The sequence below is a fragment of the Coffea arabica genome, chromosome 4c (assembly GCF_036785885.1).
Source record: "Coffea arabica cultivar ET-39 chromosome 4c, Coffea Arabica ET-39 HiFi, whole genome shotgun sequence".
In the NCBI taxonomy this organism is placed as follows: Eukaryota; Viridiplantae; Streptophyta; class Magnoliopsida; order Gentianales; family Rubiaceae; genus Coffea; species Coffea arabica.
In genome coordinates this window covers 51,794,238-51,811,882 of record NC_092316.1, presented here as the reverse complement: position 1 = coordinate 51,811,882, position 17,645 = coordinate 51,794,238, and the positions used below count along the sequence as shown (strand labels likewise).

At 37.8% G+C, this 17,645-nt stretch overlaps 2 protein-coding genes across 2 annotated transcripts; one reads left to right on the top strand and one right to left on the bottom strand.

The window, feature by feature from the left end:
• Positions 1–891: 891 nt before the first annotated feature.
• LOC113740379 (plasma membrane ATPase 1) lies at positions 892–8,141 on the top strand. Its single transcript, XM_027267989.2, has 21 exons — positions 892–1,271; positions 1,396–1,515; positions 1,741–1,839; positions 1,926–2,063; positions 2,153–2,287; positions 2,382–2,561; positions 2,663–2,869; positions 2,957–3,076; positions 3,174–3,293; positions 3,376–3,498; positions 3,578–3,682; positions 3,834–3,978; positions 4,490–4,654; positions 4,788–5,026; positions 5,167–5,199; positions 5,377–5,458; positions 5,854–6,014; positions 6,625–6,810; positions 6,898–7,080; positions 7,173–7,351; positions 7,787–8,141. Exons 1-21 carry the CDS (start codon positions 1,218–1,220, stop codon positions 7,881–7,883), a joined length of 2,871 nt encoding a protein of 956 aa, XP_027123790.1. The 5' UTR covers positions 892–1,217; the 3' UTR covers positions 7,884–8,141.
• A 1,338-nt stretch (positions 8,142–9,479) lies between these two features.
• Positions 9,480–12,402, bottom strand: LOC113740378 (protein NRT1/ PTR FAMILY 2.11-like). The gene is made up of 4 exons (XM_027267988.2): positions 12,161–12,402; positions 11,788–12,005; positions 10,985–11,541; positions 9,480–10,445 (listed from the first exon to the last, which is right to left on the bottom strand). The coding sequence occupies exons 1-4, from the start codon at positions 12,288–12,290 to the stop codon at positions 9,545–9,547; spliced, it is 1,806 nt and encodes a 601-aa protein (XP_027123789.1). The 5' UTR covers positions 12,291–12,402; the 3' UTR covers positions 9,480–9,544.
• Positions 12,403–17,645: the final 5,243 nt, after the last annotated feature.

Below are 17,645 nucleotides of genomic sequence, written 5' to 3'. Positions count from 1 at the left end.
CGTGCTTACAAAAAAAAATGTATTTTTTTAACTACTAAAAGCATTTCTAGGATAGTAAATAATAACTCATTTTTCGTAAATTAAGTAGTCTAATTTTAATATTTTTAAAACCTTTTTTTTTTTTAAAGTGCTTCTTTTTAAGCCACAATAATGCCAAACGGGACTTAACCCGGTCAATTATTTGTTTGGTAATGATTGATATGAGAAGAAAAAGATTTACTCCTACATCACTTGGTCTCCTTCAAGACTGCCAGTCAAACAAGTTGATAATTATCATTTGTTATTATTTTGTGCTGTAATTTGTGTCAAAGAAGCTGCAACTGCAAATTGACTGCTGTGACTCTTTTCCAACCCCAAGAGATAAATTACTGCAGAAAAGGAAAGAAAAATAAAAGATTCAGGCAATAAAATCTTTTGTCACTTTTCTTGATAATCCAATGAAACAAAATAAATTGCTCTAGGGGCCCTTCTTCTTACATACCCCAAGAAAAAACAAAAATTATCTCTTCTAAATCCTGCAGTAATAAAAATTCAAAGCTAAAAATTTACCAAAATTACAACTGGTTCATGCACTCTTTTTTTTTTATAAACATTTTCCCTTTTCGTTTAGCAATTAGCTGAGTGCTTTGTGGGTCCCACTTTTAAAAACAAATTTTTAATATATTTCATAAATACATCATCATCTCAACTCTTCTTCTGTACTGACTCCTGTTGTCTTTGTGTGGTCACTGCCGTTTCAGAAATGTTATAAGATGGTTTTTTTTTTTTTTTTTTTTTTAACTGCTCCTGTAAATTACTCTACAATTAAAAAAAAAAAATGCTTTTTGTAAATTAAAATAAAAAGAGAGAAATGGGAAAACACAAAAGGCAATGAACTTTTTAACTGTTACAACTCCAACCTCTTTTCAGCGGTTCAAGTTCTTGTAGATTTGGTGTTGGTGGGTAGTTCTCCTCATTTTAGCCTTCAATTCCATTTCTTTCTCTTCAAAATCCGATCTTTGTCACTGGGTTCAATCTTGTTTTTCCTGTCTTAAAGTTTGTGTGCTGCCTTCACTCTCAACCATCCATCCAACCATGGTGGTTCGCTGATTACTGGGTTCTGATCTGAAGCCTGATTTCTAGAGAGAAAGAAGAAGGAAAATAAAAAAAAAAAAGAAGAAAAAGAAAGAAAGAGCTCAGGTTGATAGCAAAAGAGAAAGTGAGTTGAACTAGTGAAGATGGCTGACAAGCCTGAAGTCCTCGAAGCTGTAGTGAAGGAGACAGTTGATTTGGTAATGGATCTGCGAACTCAAGAAAGCAAGCTTTTTCCTTTTTGGTTTTTTTGTTTTGGCCGTTGCCCTGATTTTTCTCATTCGGGTTTTTGATGGGAAAATTTTTCGTATGTGGGAACTGCAGGAAAACATTCCTATCGAAGAAGTTTTTGAGAATCTGAGATGTACCAAGGAGGGTCTTACTTCTGAGGGTGCTCAAGAAAGATTGGCCATTTTTGGCTACAACAAGCTAGAGGAGAAGAAGGTACTCATTTTCAAGTTACCTTCATTTTTTTTTCTTTACAAGTTTCTGAATTTATCCCCTTTTTAAGTAGTACCAGTACAATTTAATTCTCACTTTGTCATCTCATGTATGTTGCAGTTATTAGTATTCCGCTTTTGAATTTTGTTTGAATTGAACTTGTGTTTTGGTCTGTAATAGCTATTGATCAATGTGTCCTGATGTTGGATTGTAAAATCTGGATTGTAGGAGAGCAAATTGTTGAAGTACTTGGGTTTTATGTGGAACCCTCTTTCATGGGTCATGGAAGCTGCGGCTATTATGGCAATTGCACTTGCCAATGGAGGGGTGAGAGCTTGTCTTTTGAGGTTGGAATTGCTTAGCTTTTGTTCTGCTTCTTGAGCTCTTTTTGAGCTCCGTGTCATGTGTTGCAGGGGAAGCCTCCGGATTGGCAAGATTTTGTGGGTATTATTACTTTGCTTCTGATCAACTCCACAATCAGTTTCATTGAGGAGAACAATGCTGGCAATGCAGCAGCTGCTCTCATGGCTCGTCTTGCTCCGAAAGCCAAGGTATTTGATCTAATTTTCTGACATTAAATTCATGCACCTATGTCTAGACATTGAGTTATGTTGGTCTGAATCTCATTGTTTTTGCTAAGGTTCTTAGAGATGGAAGGTGGAGCGAGGAAGATGCTGCAGTTCTTGTGCCCGGGGATATAATCAGTATAAAACTTGGTGATATCATTCCTGCTGATGCTCGCTTGCTCGACGGAGATCCTTTGAAAATTGACCAGGTTGGTATCCTGTTTTGGTTGCTCCTTCTATTTCCAAGTCATCACTTTTGCAGCTCTGCTCGAGGTACTGAAAGTACAATTGTGGAATTTGCAGTCGGCTCTGACTGGTGAGTCACTTCCTGTAACAAAAGGACCTGGAGATGGTATATACTCTGGTTCCACGTGCAAGCAAGGAGAAATTGAAGCAGTAGTGATTGCAACTGGTGTTCACACCTTCTTTGGGAAGGCAGCTCATCTTGTAGACTCCACTAATCAAGTGGGCCACTTTCAAAAGGCAAGTATATGGGCTGTTTATATGCGTTTTTGACAATGCATATCCTCTTGAATTTTGTTTGTTTCATATTTTGTCTCATTTTCCCTGGTCATCGTACTTAGGTTTTGACTGCTATTGGGAATTTTTGCATTTGTTCTATCGCCATTGGGATGATAATCGAGATTGTTGTTATGTATCCAATTCAACATCGGCGATATCGTCCTGGGATAGACAATCTTCTTGTGCTTCTCATAGGTGGAATTCCAATTGCCATGCCCACTGTTCTCTCCGTGACAATGGCTATTGGGTCTCACCGTTTAGCTCAACAGGTTTGTTTTGTTGGTTTCCTTGTACTTTGTGATCAATGGTGGTTCTTAAAGTTTTGCATTTATGACAAAACATTTCTATTCTGACAGGGAGCTATAACAAAGAGAATGACAGCTATAGAAGAGATGGCTGGGATGGATGTGCTCTGCAGTGACAAGACAGGAACTTTGACATTGAACAAGCTTACTGTTGACAAGAATCTTATTGAGGTTAGTGAGGGGAAAGTAGTTCTTAAATCATACATGCTCTTTTTACACCATAGGTTTGTTCAACGTATGGTTTTCCTAATTCTGATCCTATCTTCAGGTTTTTGCCAAAGGCATTGATGCAGATACTGTTGTTCTGATGGCTGCTCGGGCATCTAGAACAGAAAATCAGGATGCGATAGATGCTGCTATAGTTGGCATGCTGGCTGATCCAAAGGAGGTATGTTGCTTTTGTAGTAGGAATGTTTATACAACTATCTTTCTTACTATTCTGAATTGGCTTTCAAAATGTCCATTAACAGGCTCGTGCTGGCATTCAAGAAATACACTTCCTTCCTTTTAATCCAACTGATAAGAGGACAGCGTTAACTTATTTTGACAGTCAAGGCAAAATGCACAGGGTCAGCAAAGGTGCACCAGAGCAGGTAACATTCTTCTGGCTTTTCTGTTAACTAGTATTCAGTTAATAGCGTATGCTAATATGTAGTATAAAATGGATGTTAGATTCTTAATCTTTCACACAACAAGTCGGATATAGAGCGTAGGGTTCATGCGGTGATTGATAAGTTTGCAGAGCGAGGTTTGCGGTCACTTGCTGTAGCATACCAGGTAAATTGGCTCAGATATAATCCATTTTGATCACTGCATTTCTGATTTTGTGTTCATATTGCCTGTGTAGCAAAACTGATTTGTGTTGCCTCTTTAGAATCTTGTCTAAATTGTACTTTTCTTTTTTTTTTTCCTGCTTTGCATTGTGTAGGAAGTTCCAGAGGGAAGAAAAGAGAGTCCTGGAGGCCCTTGGCAATTTATTGGTCTCATGCCTCTTTTTGACCCACCCAGACATGATAGTGCAGAAACAATAAGGAGAGCTCTGAATCTTGGAGTCAATGTTAAAATGATTACAGGTGCATAGCACAGTATGCCTTTAAGCACCAATTGCTTTACATGTAATATGTTGCAAATGTTTTGGTGAATGGCATATATAGAGGTTGTAGGGAGGTTTACTATGGGATTTTGCTGAAGTGAATACTGAGACTAAACTATCTTGTATGAACAATTGTATTGCTGTATGAATAGCTAGAACTTACCTGGTAAACTTTAAACAACTCCAAGAACATGATATTACAGCTTCCCCCAGCCTCTGTATTTTAGAAAGGCACCCTATGAACTGGCAAAAGTGAGTCTTTGGTGGTCATTGGTTTGAGAAGATGGAAATAATCTAAAGTTTAGGCAGCCATCGCCCTTCCAAATAATGCATTCTTACGAGAAAAAATGACATGTTGCATAAGTATCTATAACATAAGATTCTTCCTGGCTGCTTGTACATTTTTGCTTCGAACAGCCTACCATCATTGTCTGCACCAGTTTTTTTGTCGTGAAGTCCAGTGTTTAATTGGTTGACTCTTGTATTACCAGGTGATCAGCTGGCAATAGGTAAAGAAACTGGGCGACGGTTGGGAATGGGAACAAACATGTATCCTTCATCTGCTTTGTTGGGTCAGGACAAGGATGAGTCTATCGCTGCTTTGCCCATTGACGAACTGATTGAAAAAGCTGATGGATTTGCTGGGGTATTCCCTGGTAGGTTCTGATGTAGTTTTTGATGGTTGGAATTGCGTAGTATATTTGGAACCCTTTCCTGGCCTTCAAGATCTTTTATATAGTATTATATTTTCTTGCTTTCCTTGCTATATTCACTGGACATTTTGTTCAGAACACAAATACGAGATTGTAAAGCGCTTGCAAGCCAGGAAACATATTTGTGGAATGACTGGTGATGGGGTCAATGATGCTCCTGCTCTGAAGAAGGCTGACATTGGAATTGCTGTTGCCGATGCAACTGATGCAGCTCGTAGTGCTTCAGATATTGTCCTTACAGAACCTGGGCTTAGTGTTATCATTAGTGCTGTTTTGACCAGTCGGGCCATCTTTCAGAGAATGAAAAATTATACGGTACTGCACCAAAGAGGATAATTTTTATGTCTTGGTTATTGGTGTTTGGTTAACCATTGCTGTCTTGCCAGAGTTCATGTGCCCTTTCCTAAAGGCTGTTTGCATAGACTTTAACTGATTACACTGTTCAATGTTTGCAGATTTATGCAGTTTCTATCACTATACGTATTGTGGTAAGTTATAGTACTTCTTTGTTCTTGTAAGCTTGTGCTCATATTCTCGTTTTCTTTTTCCTTGGCAGATGCTAACTGATCTTTCATCTGTTAACAATTATATGTCATCGGCACTTCTGCCCTTCTGCTTTTGTTTGACTTTTATTCGACAGTTTCTGATTTTCTTGAACATTGCAGCTTGGGTTTATGTTGCTGGCATTGATATGGAAGTTTGACTTTCCACCTTTCATGGTGCTTATTATTGCAATCCTTAATGATGGTTAGTTCATGAAACTGCTCTTCACCCAAACACCTCCCCTGTCTGGCTTTGTTGCTTGATGTACACACATTAATAAGTCAACCAAAATAAATGCATCAGAGAATAGGGCAAACCTTTTTCTGTAGTAGAGAATAGGGCATACCATCTTCTGTAGTATGGTACAGAAGTATGGTACAGAAGCTTTCCAGAAATAACCTCAATATTTTACTGGATTTTAAATTTATGATATTGCCTAACCTGCAAGCATTAGTTCTTCATTTTCCTCATAGCATCTTTTAAGCAGTGTCATATATTACCAGAGGAAGGGTATTTGTGATTGATGAAGCTAAATTGTGCTAGAGGTCCCATAGGATGGCATCCGTCCTTTCTATAACGATCAACTTGTGGTATTTCAGGCACTATTATGACGATATCGAAGGATAGGGTGAAACCATCTCCACAACCAGATAGCTGGAAACTGGCTGAGATTTTTGCAACTGGAATTATTCTTGGAAGTTATTTGGCTCTGATGACAGTTATATTCTTTTGGGTGGCCTATAAAACAGATTTCTTCCCTGTAAGCAGGCCTGTACTACAGAAACTGATGGTTTACATTTTTCATTGCAAAGCTACAACTTTTGGATTACTTTTCTTGTTTGAAATTTTAGTTTTGATCTACAAGTGTCAAATGCGCTGCACTACATGTGGATTTGCTCCTTGGATTTAAAATGTATCAATCTATGATTGAAGTGCTTGCTTTCAACAATTTTTTCCTCTGTTAAGCTGATTTCTGAAATAGCTGATTATTGAAAATCTTTTGAAAACACTAAAAGCATGTGTTTGTCTTGCCTGTTTTGAAAGCTAACATCTGTTTCCAAAAGTACCTCAAGCGAAAGGCTGAAGCCAAAATCTGTTTCAAACACCTGAAGAAGTTTTAGCTTAAGAGAAGCTACAATCTGTTTCCAAAAGTAACTCAACCGAAAAGCTGAAGCCAAAATGAGTTTCAAACACCTGAAAAGGTTTTACCTTAAAAGAAGCTATAATCAGCTGATTTGATGCGCTTGAGAACAAGCCGGGGGACTGATTTTTACTGCTAGATGTCATGACTTAGGCTTGTTACTTCCCCACCAATTATGGATTTTTGTGCTACTTTATAACTGAAGTAACTCGTATTGGTCTTTTACCAGAGAACTTTTGGGGTGTCAACACTTGAGAAAACAGCTCATGATGACTTTCGAAAGCTTGCATCGGCAATATATCTGCAAGTAAGCACAATCAGTCAGGCGCTGATATTTGTGACAAGATCTCGAAGTTGGTCATATGTTGAACGTCCTGGTTTGTTCCTTGTGGTGGCTTTTGTGATTGCTCAGCTGGTAAGCCAGGCCTGATCTTTGTATTAGAGTTCCTTTTAGCAAGACTATTGGCTGTATTAAAATTCTTTTTCCATTTAATGCAAATAGGTTGCAACTCTCATTGCGGTATATGCAAATTGGAGCTTTGCTGCCATTGAAGGAATTGGATGGGGTTGGGCTGGAGTTATTTGGCTATACAATCTCATATTCTATATCCCACTTGACTTCATAAAGTTCTTCACCCGCTATGCCCTAAGTGGGAGGGCCTGGGATCTTGTTCTTGAACAAAGGGTACAGATAATAATGCCACAGCATATTTGATCATATCTGTTATGAATAGCTTATTTTATACATATATTTTTAATGTTTTCCCTGTTCTGCAGATTGCTTTTACGAGACAAAAAGACTTCGGAAAGGAGCAACGCGAGCTCAAATGGGCACATGCACAGAGAACACTTCATGGGCTGCAAGTACCAGACACTAAATTGTTTAGTGAGGCTACTAATTTCACAGAACTCAATCAGCTGGCTGAGGAAGCCAAAAGGAGAGCTGAAATTGCGAGGTAGAGATTGATCATAGCAATAAGTGATATCAGTTTCGTGCTTAGAGTTTTGTTTTTCTTATTATCTTTTGGAACTCCTATGGAATAGCGTAAAATTCTTTATAATCTATATAACGATAGATAAAAATAGTTTCCTTATATTGTGCGTTTGCATAACGATGTTCTATGGTTGACCTAGTATTAAGTCCAATACATTCTTTGAACTTTTTTACTGACTTAGTCTGTTGGTTTTGTTTCATTCATTTTATTATTGCATGAGCAAGTTTTACATCATTGGAACCTCAAATGTCCATAATAGTGTTCTTGTCGTTCTTTTCTCATAGCCTTTGTTTAATCAGGCCTAGACATCCATGGATTTAAGCTCGTGCATTTTTGGGTGGTTGATTTTCCTAACATATATTTGTTTTCCTGATTCTTTGTTGTCTTCATTTTCAGGTTAAGAGAACTACACACCCTCAAAGGTCATGTCGAATCAGTGGTGAGATTGAAGGGTCTTGACATTGATACCATTCAACAAGCCTATACCGTCTGAGGAGATATACGACTGCTGCTGCTCCTGGGTGCAACGTGTGCTGAGAGTAAAAATTAACCCATAATCCACACTTAGATGTGAGTTCCCTTTGATACAGAGAGTTCAAAGTGGACTGTGATTGCTGTTTTCCAGCACATTTGCTAGAATAACATTTTTAATTTTATACCTTCCCAGGCGTTCTCTGGAACCCGAAGTGGGATAAATCAACGCTTGTTATGCCATAGCGTATTGTCTATATCCATCAAGTTTTTGTTCTCATGGTTCTGTCTCTTTTTAGCTTGACTTTTGCGTCTTGCTGTTGAGTTGTGAATTTTTTTCTGTCGAGCATAGGAAACTACTCTAAAAAATTTTTCATCCAAGTGTATTTTCCACGAAGTGAATCTCTATTTGCTGTTGTTGTCGCCGTATTCCGTATGTCACTTGGTCGTTTTGCCTTGCCGCAGGCGCAACAACTGACTAGTGACAAGCATTGCGTTTGGTTATAATTCAGGGTTTCGTAGTTTGGATGATATCTTTGAATGGATAAGTTGGCTTTTTCGCAAATGGCAAAGGCGAGTTATGACTTGTGAACATAGTTATTAAACCCAACCTGGGAGGGAACTGGCGAATGAGGTGGGTCAACAGATTATTGGTTCAATCAGTGAATGAGTGGTTGAACCGGTGGGTCACTAAATATATTTAAATATTATATTTCATAACTTTAAATATAAGATGTATGATATAAATTGTAATAAATAATGTTATAGCAAATACTCATATAATTTAATTTGATATAAAATAATTAATTCATATAAGAATCAATAAAATATAAAGTTATGTAGTAATACATCAAATTTTAAGTATAAAATTTTATCTATATTTAGTGTAATTATCTAACTTATTTATAAGTTTTAAGTGCAAAAAATTATTAAAAATAATATTTGTCTTTAAAATGAATTATGTAATATGTTATTTTTGAAGTCTATTCTATAACTTATAGAGTTTGGGGGTCATAAATTTTATTAAAAGATTCCAGATAAATTGTTTTAGAAAAATAAAAAAAAAAGATAAAATTGAAAAAAGGTTTATATATTATAAGTAAGAAACCTTAGCATCATATTGTGAAGTAGCCTGGTGGTATCCGCGTTGTTGCAATGCCCAGACGTCCAATGTTTGAATTCCATGGAAGGCATAAATTTTTTCTCCGAAATCCGATTCGTAGACAAAATCGACCGAATTTTCGGTTTAATCCGGTCGAACCGCTGGTCCGTTGACTATTCAACGGATTAATTGTTTAAATGATCTAACTCAAAACCCAGTCCGGTCTAATGTCCTGTTCACCAGTTCGACCGCCGGTCGGGCCGAGTTTAATAACTATGCTTGCGAATCTCCTTTGCTATGTAGCTGTTGAATTTCAGTAAAGTGGAATTGTAAACCATAGAATGTGGAATTTGAGCTGATGCTTTCCCTTTTTTGTATCATATTATTCTCCTAATCTAAGTGTATTTATCCAAAGACAAAGTGATCTTGCTTGACCAAGGAGACTGTGTCAGGTGGTAGTGTACTCAGTGGTACAGAAAGAAACGGGAAGTTTTAGATCTTTATGAACTTCCAATCTGAGGAGAACTGCTCCTGTTTAATGTTCAATATCAGTTTCAAGAGGACTGACTCATTGATCCATCTTAAACTACAGCTTTTTCTGACTTTTTAGTTTCCATTTCCACAGCTACAGCAGTGCTACCCTCACCCTTGTACCTATACCACTTGGCACAAGCTACAAAGTAGCAAACATTTAAGACCCCAAGAGCAGTGATGAGGAAATAGAAGTAGTCTAGTCTCCCCTTGTTTAAATCTTCTGGCAACCAATTTCCAGAGCGAGAACCTTCAGTTGTGTGATGCACTATTGATAGCAAAAAACTATTCACATAACTTGAAGCAGCCATGCCACAGAAGAAGAGTGATCCTGCAAAGCTTCTCATGTTTTCTGGGAACTGCTTGTAGTAGAATTCCACTTGGCCAATGGCAGCAAATGCCTCAGCAAGTCCTGCTAGAGAGAGCTGAGGAACCAACCACAAGGCAGTCATGGAAGAAACCGCCCCTCTTGGAGAATGAACTCCTAGCGTTGGCCTTGTCAGAGCCAATGTCCTCCTCCGATCTTCAATGAAGGCAGCGATGAGTGATGAAATGATGACAAGGAAAAATCCAATGCCTATTCTTTGAAGGATTGTTATGCCCCCTTCTTTTCCTGTGAGCCTTCGGAGGAATGGGACAACGAACCGATCATATATGGGTACCCATAGGGTGAGGCTTAACATGGAAAAGATAGTGTAGGTTGAAGCAGGGATTTGGAAGCTGCTTTTGCCTAGATGTCTGTTGGATTGAAGTGCCTGGAAAACTACGTATTGCTGCTGTTGAATGATTGCAACATGGTATATTATAGCTGCAGCCCATATAGGAATTACTCTGAACACACATTTTGCTTCTTCCACTTGCTGAATACTACAAAGCCTCCAAGGATTCGCAGCTGTTCCATCCGATTTGATCTCATCTTCTGGAGTTATAATTGCAGCTTTGTCAAGAAATCTGAAAACAGCAAAAGTTTATTTAGGATTATAAAAGTAATTGCAAGTGTACGGAAAATCTTGTCGGCTTTCATCCATCTAGAAAATTTGAAAATAGCTTCTAGATGCCGGAGTCCACGTCCATCCATTCACTTGTTTGCCAGATACATGCTCTTGATGCTGGCTGCTTTGTCCGGGCATGTATTACTAGTTTTGCTTTAGTGAAGTGCGGACTTTTTTGTTCACACTCTTGATGCAGACGGTTCGGTCGAGTGCGTGTTAGTAGTATCTGGATTTTTGTGATGTGTGAAAAATCATTCACACTCTTGATGCAGACAATTCTTTTGAGTGTGTATTTTACTAATTTGGTCTCATTGCTACGTGGAATTTTTTGCCAATAGGATTAGAAGTTAGTCCTCTAACTTCCATACAACCATCTTGGCGAACTCAAAAAAAATGCAGCTGCTTTTAACTTCCAACGCGACCAGGTCAACTTGGCATATACTCAAAACGAAGATGCCATTAAAGATCAATCAATGTAATAAAAAATCAAACTGTTACCTGAACTGGTGCGTGTACGAAAGCTTAGAGTTGATGGATTTAGGAGGTGTATAACTGAAAAGGGACGCCGCTGGTTGCTCCGGTAGCTTTAGCTGCCTCTTCTTGACTGCAACCACTATGACTTGGACTATACTTGTCAAGGGACTTCCCTCAGGCTTCACAATTACGTATATTTTTGTACCGACGAAGAAGAGAAAACATGATACCAACATAAAAATAGCTGGAATTGCTAATCCTATTGACCAACTCACATCAGATTGTATATAAACAACTAGCGTTACTGATACCATCTGGGCAAAGGTTATGGTGAAGAAGTACCAGTTGAAGAAACTGTTGATACCCCTTTTTCCAGATTCAGTATTAGGATTGAATTGGTCAGCTCCAAAAGCCAAATTGCATGGCCTAATGCCACCAGCCCCTATTATCATGAGGGCAAATCCACCTAGCAAAACAGCTAACTGCCCTGCAGTTGGCCCAATGCAATGGCTTTCTTCTGATCCGCAGTGGGGAGGATGCAGCTTCTTCGCTGCTGCTGTTAACGATATCAGAAGCAGCCCCTTGAGCAAAAAATGTAGCACAATTTAGTAGATGAAATACAATAATCAGAGCATTATCTTCTCATATTCATCTCGCAATTTGAACTAAAAAAGAATAAATCATTAGCGTTATCGAATCTAGTTTGTTTCCTTGTCCAAGAACAAGGGTTCAATTCAACACTTATGTATTCCTTTAGTGCAACATTGTAAAGCTCAACAGAAGAGAACATTTATAGAGGAAGATTATTTGCCAGTTATTGGTAGTACCAGAAATGAGGCAATTGAAGCAAATCCCAGTGTCTTGTAACGACCGAAGTAAGTGTCACAAAGGAAAGCTCCAATTAAGGTAGCAAAGTTGGTGGTACCATTGAAAACATTGATGAGAGTTGTAGCTGTAATATGTTTCAGGTTGAAAACTGAGGTGAGATAAACCAACAGGTTGGACAAAGTTCCTATAGCTCCAAGCTTCTCAAAGGTCTCATTCCCTGAACAAAAAAAAAATCCAAATCAGTTCAGAAAAAAATGCAAAAGATGCTACACAATTGAAACTGCGATTTCTTGGGATGAACCCCCCAAAAAAAAAGGGGGTTCCTGGAATCATAACCAATTGATAAATTAGGTATCTTTTCTTTCATCAAACCTATGATATAGGGCATGGCCTTGATTCCTCTGTAGTTAATCTCAGGCTCATCTACTTCTTCCACAGCAGCAGCTTTCTCATTCTTTTCCATGCTCACTTCCTGGTTCCTCTCGATAATTTTCTCACTCATTCAACTAATGTGTTTGCTTACATGTTTTTATGCCTTGATGAGTGGGGAAATGATGACAGAATTCAGAGAGTACCAGTCACATGCATTAACTGCAGATGACCCAACTAAAAGTGTGTGCCACCAACTCACTGCATTTCAAACTTTGCATCTTTTCTGCCAATCCCATACTGACACATGCTTCTTTATTTCACTATTTTAGTCCACCTTTTTTCTGCAACTAGCTGGTATTTGTTCACACTAGCTAAATTCTGATCCTGCTGGACCACAATTTCAGTCGGTAATAATTTTGGATTCTTAATTTCTTTTTTTTTTTTTTAATAATCACTCATCTATCTTATTCTTACTTTAACATATTCTATTGAGTTATTAAGAAATTAACGAAATTGAATCATTATCGAATCAAACGAACATATAATGACAAGTGATCAAACGGACATATAATGGCAAGTGATAGAAAACAGGATTTGAACCTTAACTTCCCACTTTACCAAACCTTAAAACCAGTGGTGGCCAATAGGCATGTGGGCTGTTGGTTGTCGATTGTGGTTAATAATTGCGGTTTCTTTGAGAAAGGTCTATGGTGCTGCCCATTGGTTCACACTTCACAACCGGTCTTTAGTCTAAGAAGGTATGCTGATTTTACACGGGGTCCCTAATATTTTCCAAATGACCACTCATACAAGTTTGTAGTAAAATCACTTGACTTTGATCTTGACGTGGAGAAGTCTAATTTCCATCCTACTTCGCAACCATTAATGCATGTTCTTGACCGTGTAGTGTCCGTGTCTTACGTGAAATTGGTTTTTATGTTGTCATACTTTTATCTCTCTCTCCCTCTCTCTCTTTAATATTTTCCTAAGCCTATAATTATGATATTGATTTTGGTAAACTAAAAACAAAAGTCAGTCATAATCAGTGTTGTTAGACTCGGATTGGACTGGTTGGTTCGACCAGTCCGATCGTGATCAGCCTTTTTTTTTTGAGTTGGTTTGTAGCATAAAATTGCTTTGGTAAACAATCAATCAAAACCGTCAAAAACCGGCTAAACTAGTCATTAGTTTCAATTGATTGACCAGGTCCTCAAACTTTTCTTTCTTGTTTTTCTCAAATATAATTTGAATTACCTAAATTGTAACACTTTCATTTATTAATAGGAATAAGAAAACGCCACCCACTTATTCCTTCCCTGAATGATCTCTAAATCAAGATATTTTTTACCCTATCATTTTATCAATTTAGCATCTGTGATTCCAACTTGCATTAATTTGTTTAAATTATGTTTTTCAAGTAGTTTTGGAGAACGGACATATTTTAGCCATGAATTTATATTTTTATATATAATTATTAGGTGTATATTTGATTGTTAGTCTAATATTTTTGGAACATTTTGTATGATTGGCCGAATATAACCAAATTTCTATATTTTTGAAACTTATAAAAATATAAAATAACTATGACATTATACTGATGTCAGCGAGTTTTTGAGAATTAGCCCGACTGATCCGACCAGTTGACCCCTAATCCAATAGTTTAGCTGAATCACTGTCTAGTCCGAGTCTAACAACATTGGTCATGATGATGTGCATTTTACTCTTGTTCTTGCACTTATGCTTTTTCTTTAATTTTTGATAGAAAAAACAATAGTTATATTAAGGTAATTATTCCGTCACGATGACATGAGATACATTGTCTGGAAAATTAGACCACCAAATTGCAAAATCTAAAGCATATTTTGCCCGTTTAGCTAACTCACGTGCCACTCTAATATTACTACTTTTCCTAGTCCAAACAAACTGAGACAAATGGAATGATCTAAATGTCATTATCTAATGATGAAAACATGCTTACGAACATGTTTCGTTAGTCGCAAAACACAACATTTAGTGAAGGGTTAAATCAACATTCTTCTATTTTTAATTATAATTAACTTCATTTGTGTTAGGTTTGAGTTACTCATCGGTAGCTACTCATGAGATAAAATTCTAATGGATAACTCATCGAGCATGTAACCCGAATTAACCATCGGATTGAATACTCACAAATATCAAATTTTATCTTACCCATTGCCATCTCTAGCAAAACAAATTTTTTAAGTTTGACTAAATTGAGACTTTAGGAATTAAATGATTCTGGACTCAAATCCTCCCATACCCTCCTCGTTTTTCGAGTCCCACCCATCTCTTCCCGGAAATAAAAAAAAGGGGTTTTTTAAGCTAGATTTTATCGGACTTTTGACATCCAGCTAGCTCCAAGTCGACGCAAGACAAGAAAAAGAAATTCATGTGTTTTGACATACCACTTTGACTGCATATTGGAGGGAAATATTTATTGTCCATTGTTTCCCCTCCAGTTGTGTGTTCATGATGAATGACATGTTAGTGTGACCTTTTACATGGAAGAATGATAAAAAAAAAAAAAAGATATCTAGGATTAAAGTGTGATTCGACTAATTTAAGGATCAAAATTACTTAAACAAGGGTACGTTAAAAAAAAATAACAATAATAATAACACAAGAAAAAAAATCGAAGGATCATTTTTTTTTTGGTGCTAAAATTTGGACCATATCTAGATTTGTGCACGTCCTCCTTGCGCATGCCGTGCTCATCCTCTCTGCGTTGTTCAAAATTGAAGGATCATTTAGTAGTATGCTTTGCATGGGGAACACAAAAGGTACGTAATTGAGCTGCTAAACTTATATAGTTGAGAGGTTCTTTGCAGTTGTAGCTTGTTTGAGGGATTCCGGGTCTTTTCACTAGAACAACACATGCTTTTATGCCATACGTCTGTGAATTTCAAAGGGTTGATCAGTTCATGATCATAGCTTCTCAAACTTGAGCTGGATCTAGTGATGATTCAACCTACTTTGTCATCTATTTCTCATGTCACCAATTAGGAGTTGTACAAGCAAAAAATTGCGAGCAATTATGTTTGTGGTTTCTGTTTGGCACTTTTCTTGATTTTTCTGTGAACTCACGTTTCCATTAGATAAACTTTTCCCTGCAAAACAACAAAATCTCCATATCTCGTGATAGCAAGTAATACAATGGAAGTAAGCATCTTAGTGTTTTAGCAATTTCACCATCTCAGATATCCCTTTCACAGCTGTGCCCTTATGACTACTGATCACTCGTGCCCAGTTGCCATTTTCACACAGCTATTAAAATCTGAAAATAACTTCCGAATGATTCATGAATGCGTCCAGATTGCCATTTTCACGCAATGAAAGTAATCATCTTAGTGTTTTAACATAAATTGTTGCATGCTATTTGCTAATATATGTTGGTTCTATCTTGTCTGAATTCTTAAATCTTGACATTTTAAATGAAATAATTTTGTTCAATTCGAACGGGAGACTTAACTAATCCGCCTACTAATACAAGGCAAAGGGGTTAAAACCTGAATTCTGCGTCTATAACTGGAGACAAGGGTAATGAATTTACTGGAGAATAAAGTGGGTTGGCCTTAGACTCTTACCTTACCCCAACAAGAAAAAAAAAAAGAAAAAAAAAAGAATTTGTGGTCTTGTGCAAAAGAATAAATAAACAGCATTCTATATGGGGCAAATTATCCAATTGGTCCTTTAACTCTTTGTCTAGGTAAAATTAAGCCTCTCATCTATTTTTTGCTGACTTTAAGCCCTCGAACTTGTAAAATGGGGAACCCGTGGCCCTTTCAGCCAGTTTCTCCGGTTTTGCAACTGGAGGACCAATTCACACGAACGCCAGTGTGCTTCTTTCAAGGGCATTTTTGTCCTCATATTCTAAGTAAAAAGGGCACACATAGTCCACCTTTCTATTTGATTTCCCTCACCTCCCTTACTCTTCCCTGCGCAACCCCCACGCAATCCCATGGCCGTCTCTGCCGCCACCGCAGCAGCTGCGGCCTCCCAGAAGCTCTTTCCGCTTACAACCCCTCCTCATGACAAACCCTTCTGCTCTTCCTTTTCAAAAACCCTGCCACCCCGTCACCCACACCCGCAAAGTCCACTGGACCGGTGTCTCGGCCGCTTCCAAGAATCATATCTCCGACGTCGTCTCCGACGATTATGACGACAAACCCAGAGAGGAGTGAGGCGTGATGGGCATCTATGGTGACCCCGAAGCTTCTCGCCTGTGCTATTTAGCCTTCCACACGGTCCAGCACCGCGGCCAAGAAGGCACCGGCATCGTCTCCGTCCATGACAACATCCTCAAATCGATTACTGGAGTTGGTTTGGTTTCTGATGTCTTTAACAAGTCCAAGCTTGCATCTTTGAGGATATTGGTTTGGTTTCTGATGTCTTTAATGCCTGGTGAGGTATTGGTTGTGGATAAAAACGGGGTTGGATCTCTTTGTCTGATGTCTCATCTGGAGCCTAAGTCTTGCATCTTTGAGAATATTTATTTTTCTTTACCCAATTCAGTAGTTTTTGGGAAGTCCGTTTACGAGTCTAGGCGGGCATTTGGGAAAATTTTGGCCACTGTATTCCCCGTTGATTTCTAAGCCAGTGGAGAGAAGGTGGACTATGTGTACCCTTTTTACTTAGAATATGAGGACAAAAATGCCCTTGAAAGAAGCACACTGGCATTCGTGTGAATTGGTCCTCCGGTTGCAAAACCGGAGAAACTGGCTAAAAGGGCCACGGATTTCTCATTTTACAAGTTCAAGGGCTTAAAGTCAGCAAAAAATAGATGAGGGGCTTAATTTTACCTAGACAAAGAGTTAAAGGGCCAATTGAATAATTTGCCCTTCTATATGCGATATAGATAGCCCAATTAGACCAATCCAAAAATGACGAAGGGCAACGAGAAGGGTTTCGTGTCGGATTGGATGTTCTTTTGTTGGGACATTTGTGGTCTTGAGATTTTTTTGGGGGTTCTATAAATGCTAGTCATGCTCAAGAAGGAGACAGACAGGGGCATGGACCGCTGCCTATTAGTGATAATCGTCCAAAACAGTGTAATATTTTTTAAAGAAGTTATAACTACATTTTAACTATTTGTTTATATTTACAAAAAAAGTGTAACATTTTATTATTATTCATGGGGTTCTATGTATAATAATTATGTATTTATTATTAATTATGTATCTATTATGAAGTTTTACAAAATAGTTCACGTAGAGTTACAACGTATTCAAAAAGCATTATATTATTCCAACCGGTTGTAACTGATAATCGTTTGTGTTTCGGGTACGAAAGATGCATCCCTCCTTGAAAGACATCAAGTTTTTGATTAGGTTTGTGAAAGAATCATGCCAACTCACAAAGTTGGTCTGATGAATAGTTAGACATCATTTGATAGCGAGTCAACTTCGAGCAGCTTAACCAAACATTCAATTTGAACTTGAGTGCAAATATTTGCTGCGCTGATAGT

Coding starts and splice junctions, on each gene's coding strand:
- LOC113740378 (XM_027267988.2), bottom strand. CDS start 12,290: ATGAGTGAGAAAATTATCGAGAGGAACCAGGAAGTGAGCATGGAAAAG. Junction 11,542..11,787: donor CTTCAATTGCCTCATTTCTG/GTACTACCAATA, acceptor TTTTTGCTCAAG/GGGCTGCTTCTGATATCGTT. Junction 10,446..10,984: donor TCGTACACGCACCAGTTCAG/GTAACAGTTTGA, acceptor TGCTGTTTTCAG/ATTTCTTGACAAAGCTGCAA.
- LOC113740379 (XM_027267989.2), top strand. CDS start 1,218: ATGGCTGACAAGCCTGAAGTCCTCGAAGCTGTAGTGAAGGAGACAGTT. Junction 2,870..2,956: donor CTCACCGTTTAGCTCAACAG/GTTTGTTTTGTT, acceptor CTATTCTGACAG/GGAGCTATAACAAAGAGAAT. Junction 5,200..5,376: donor CTATCACTATACGTATTGTG/GTAAGTTATAGT, acceptor TGAACATTGCAG/CTTGGGTTTATGTTGCTGGC.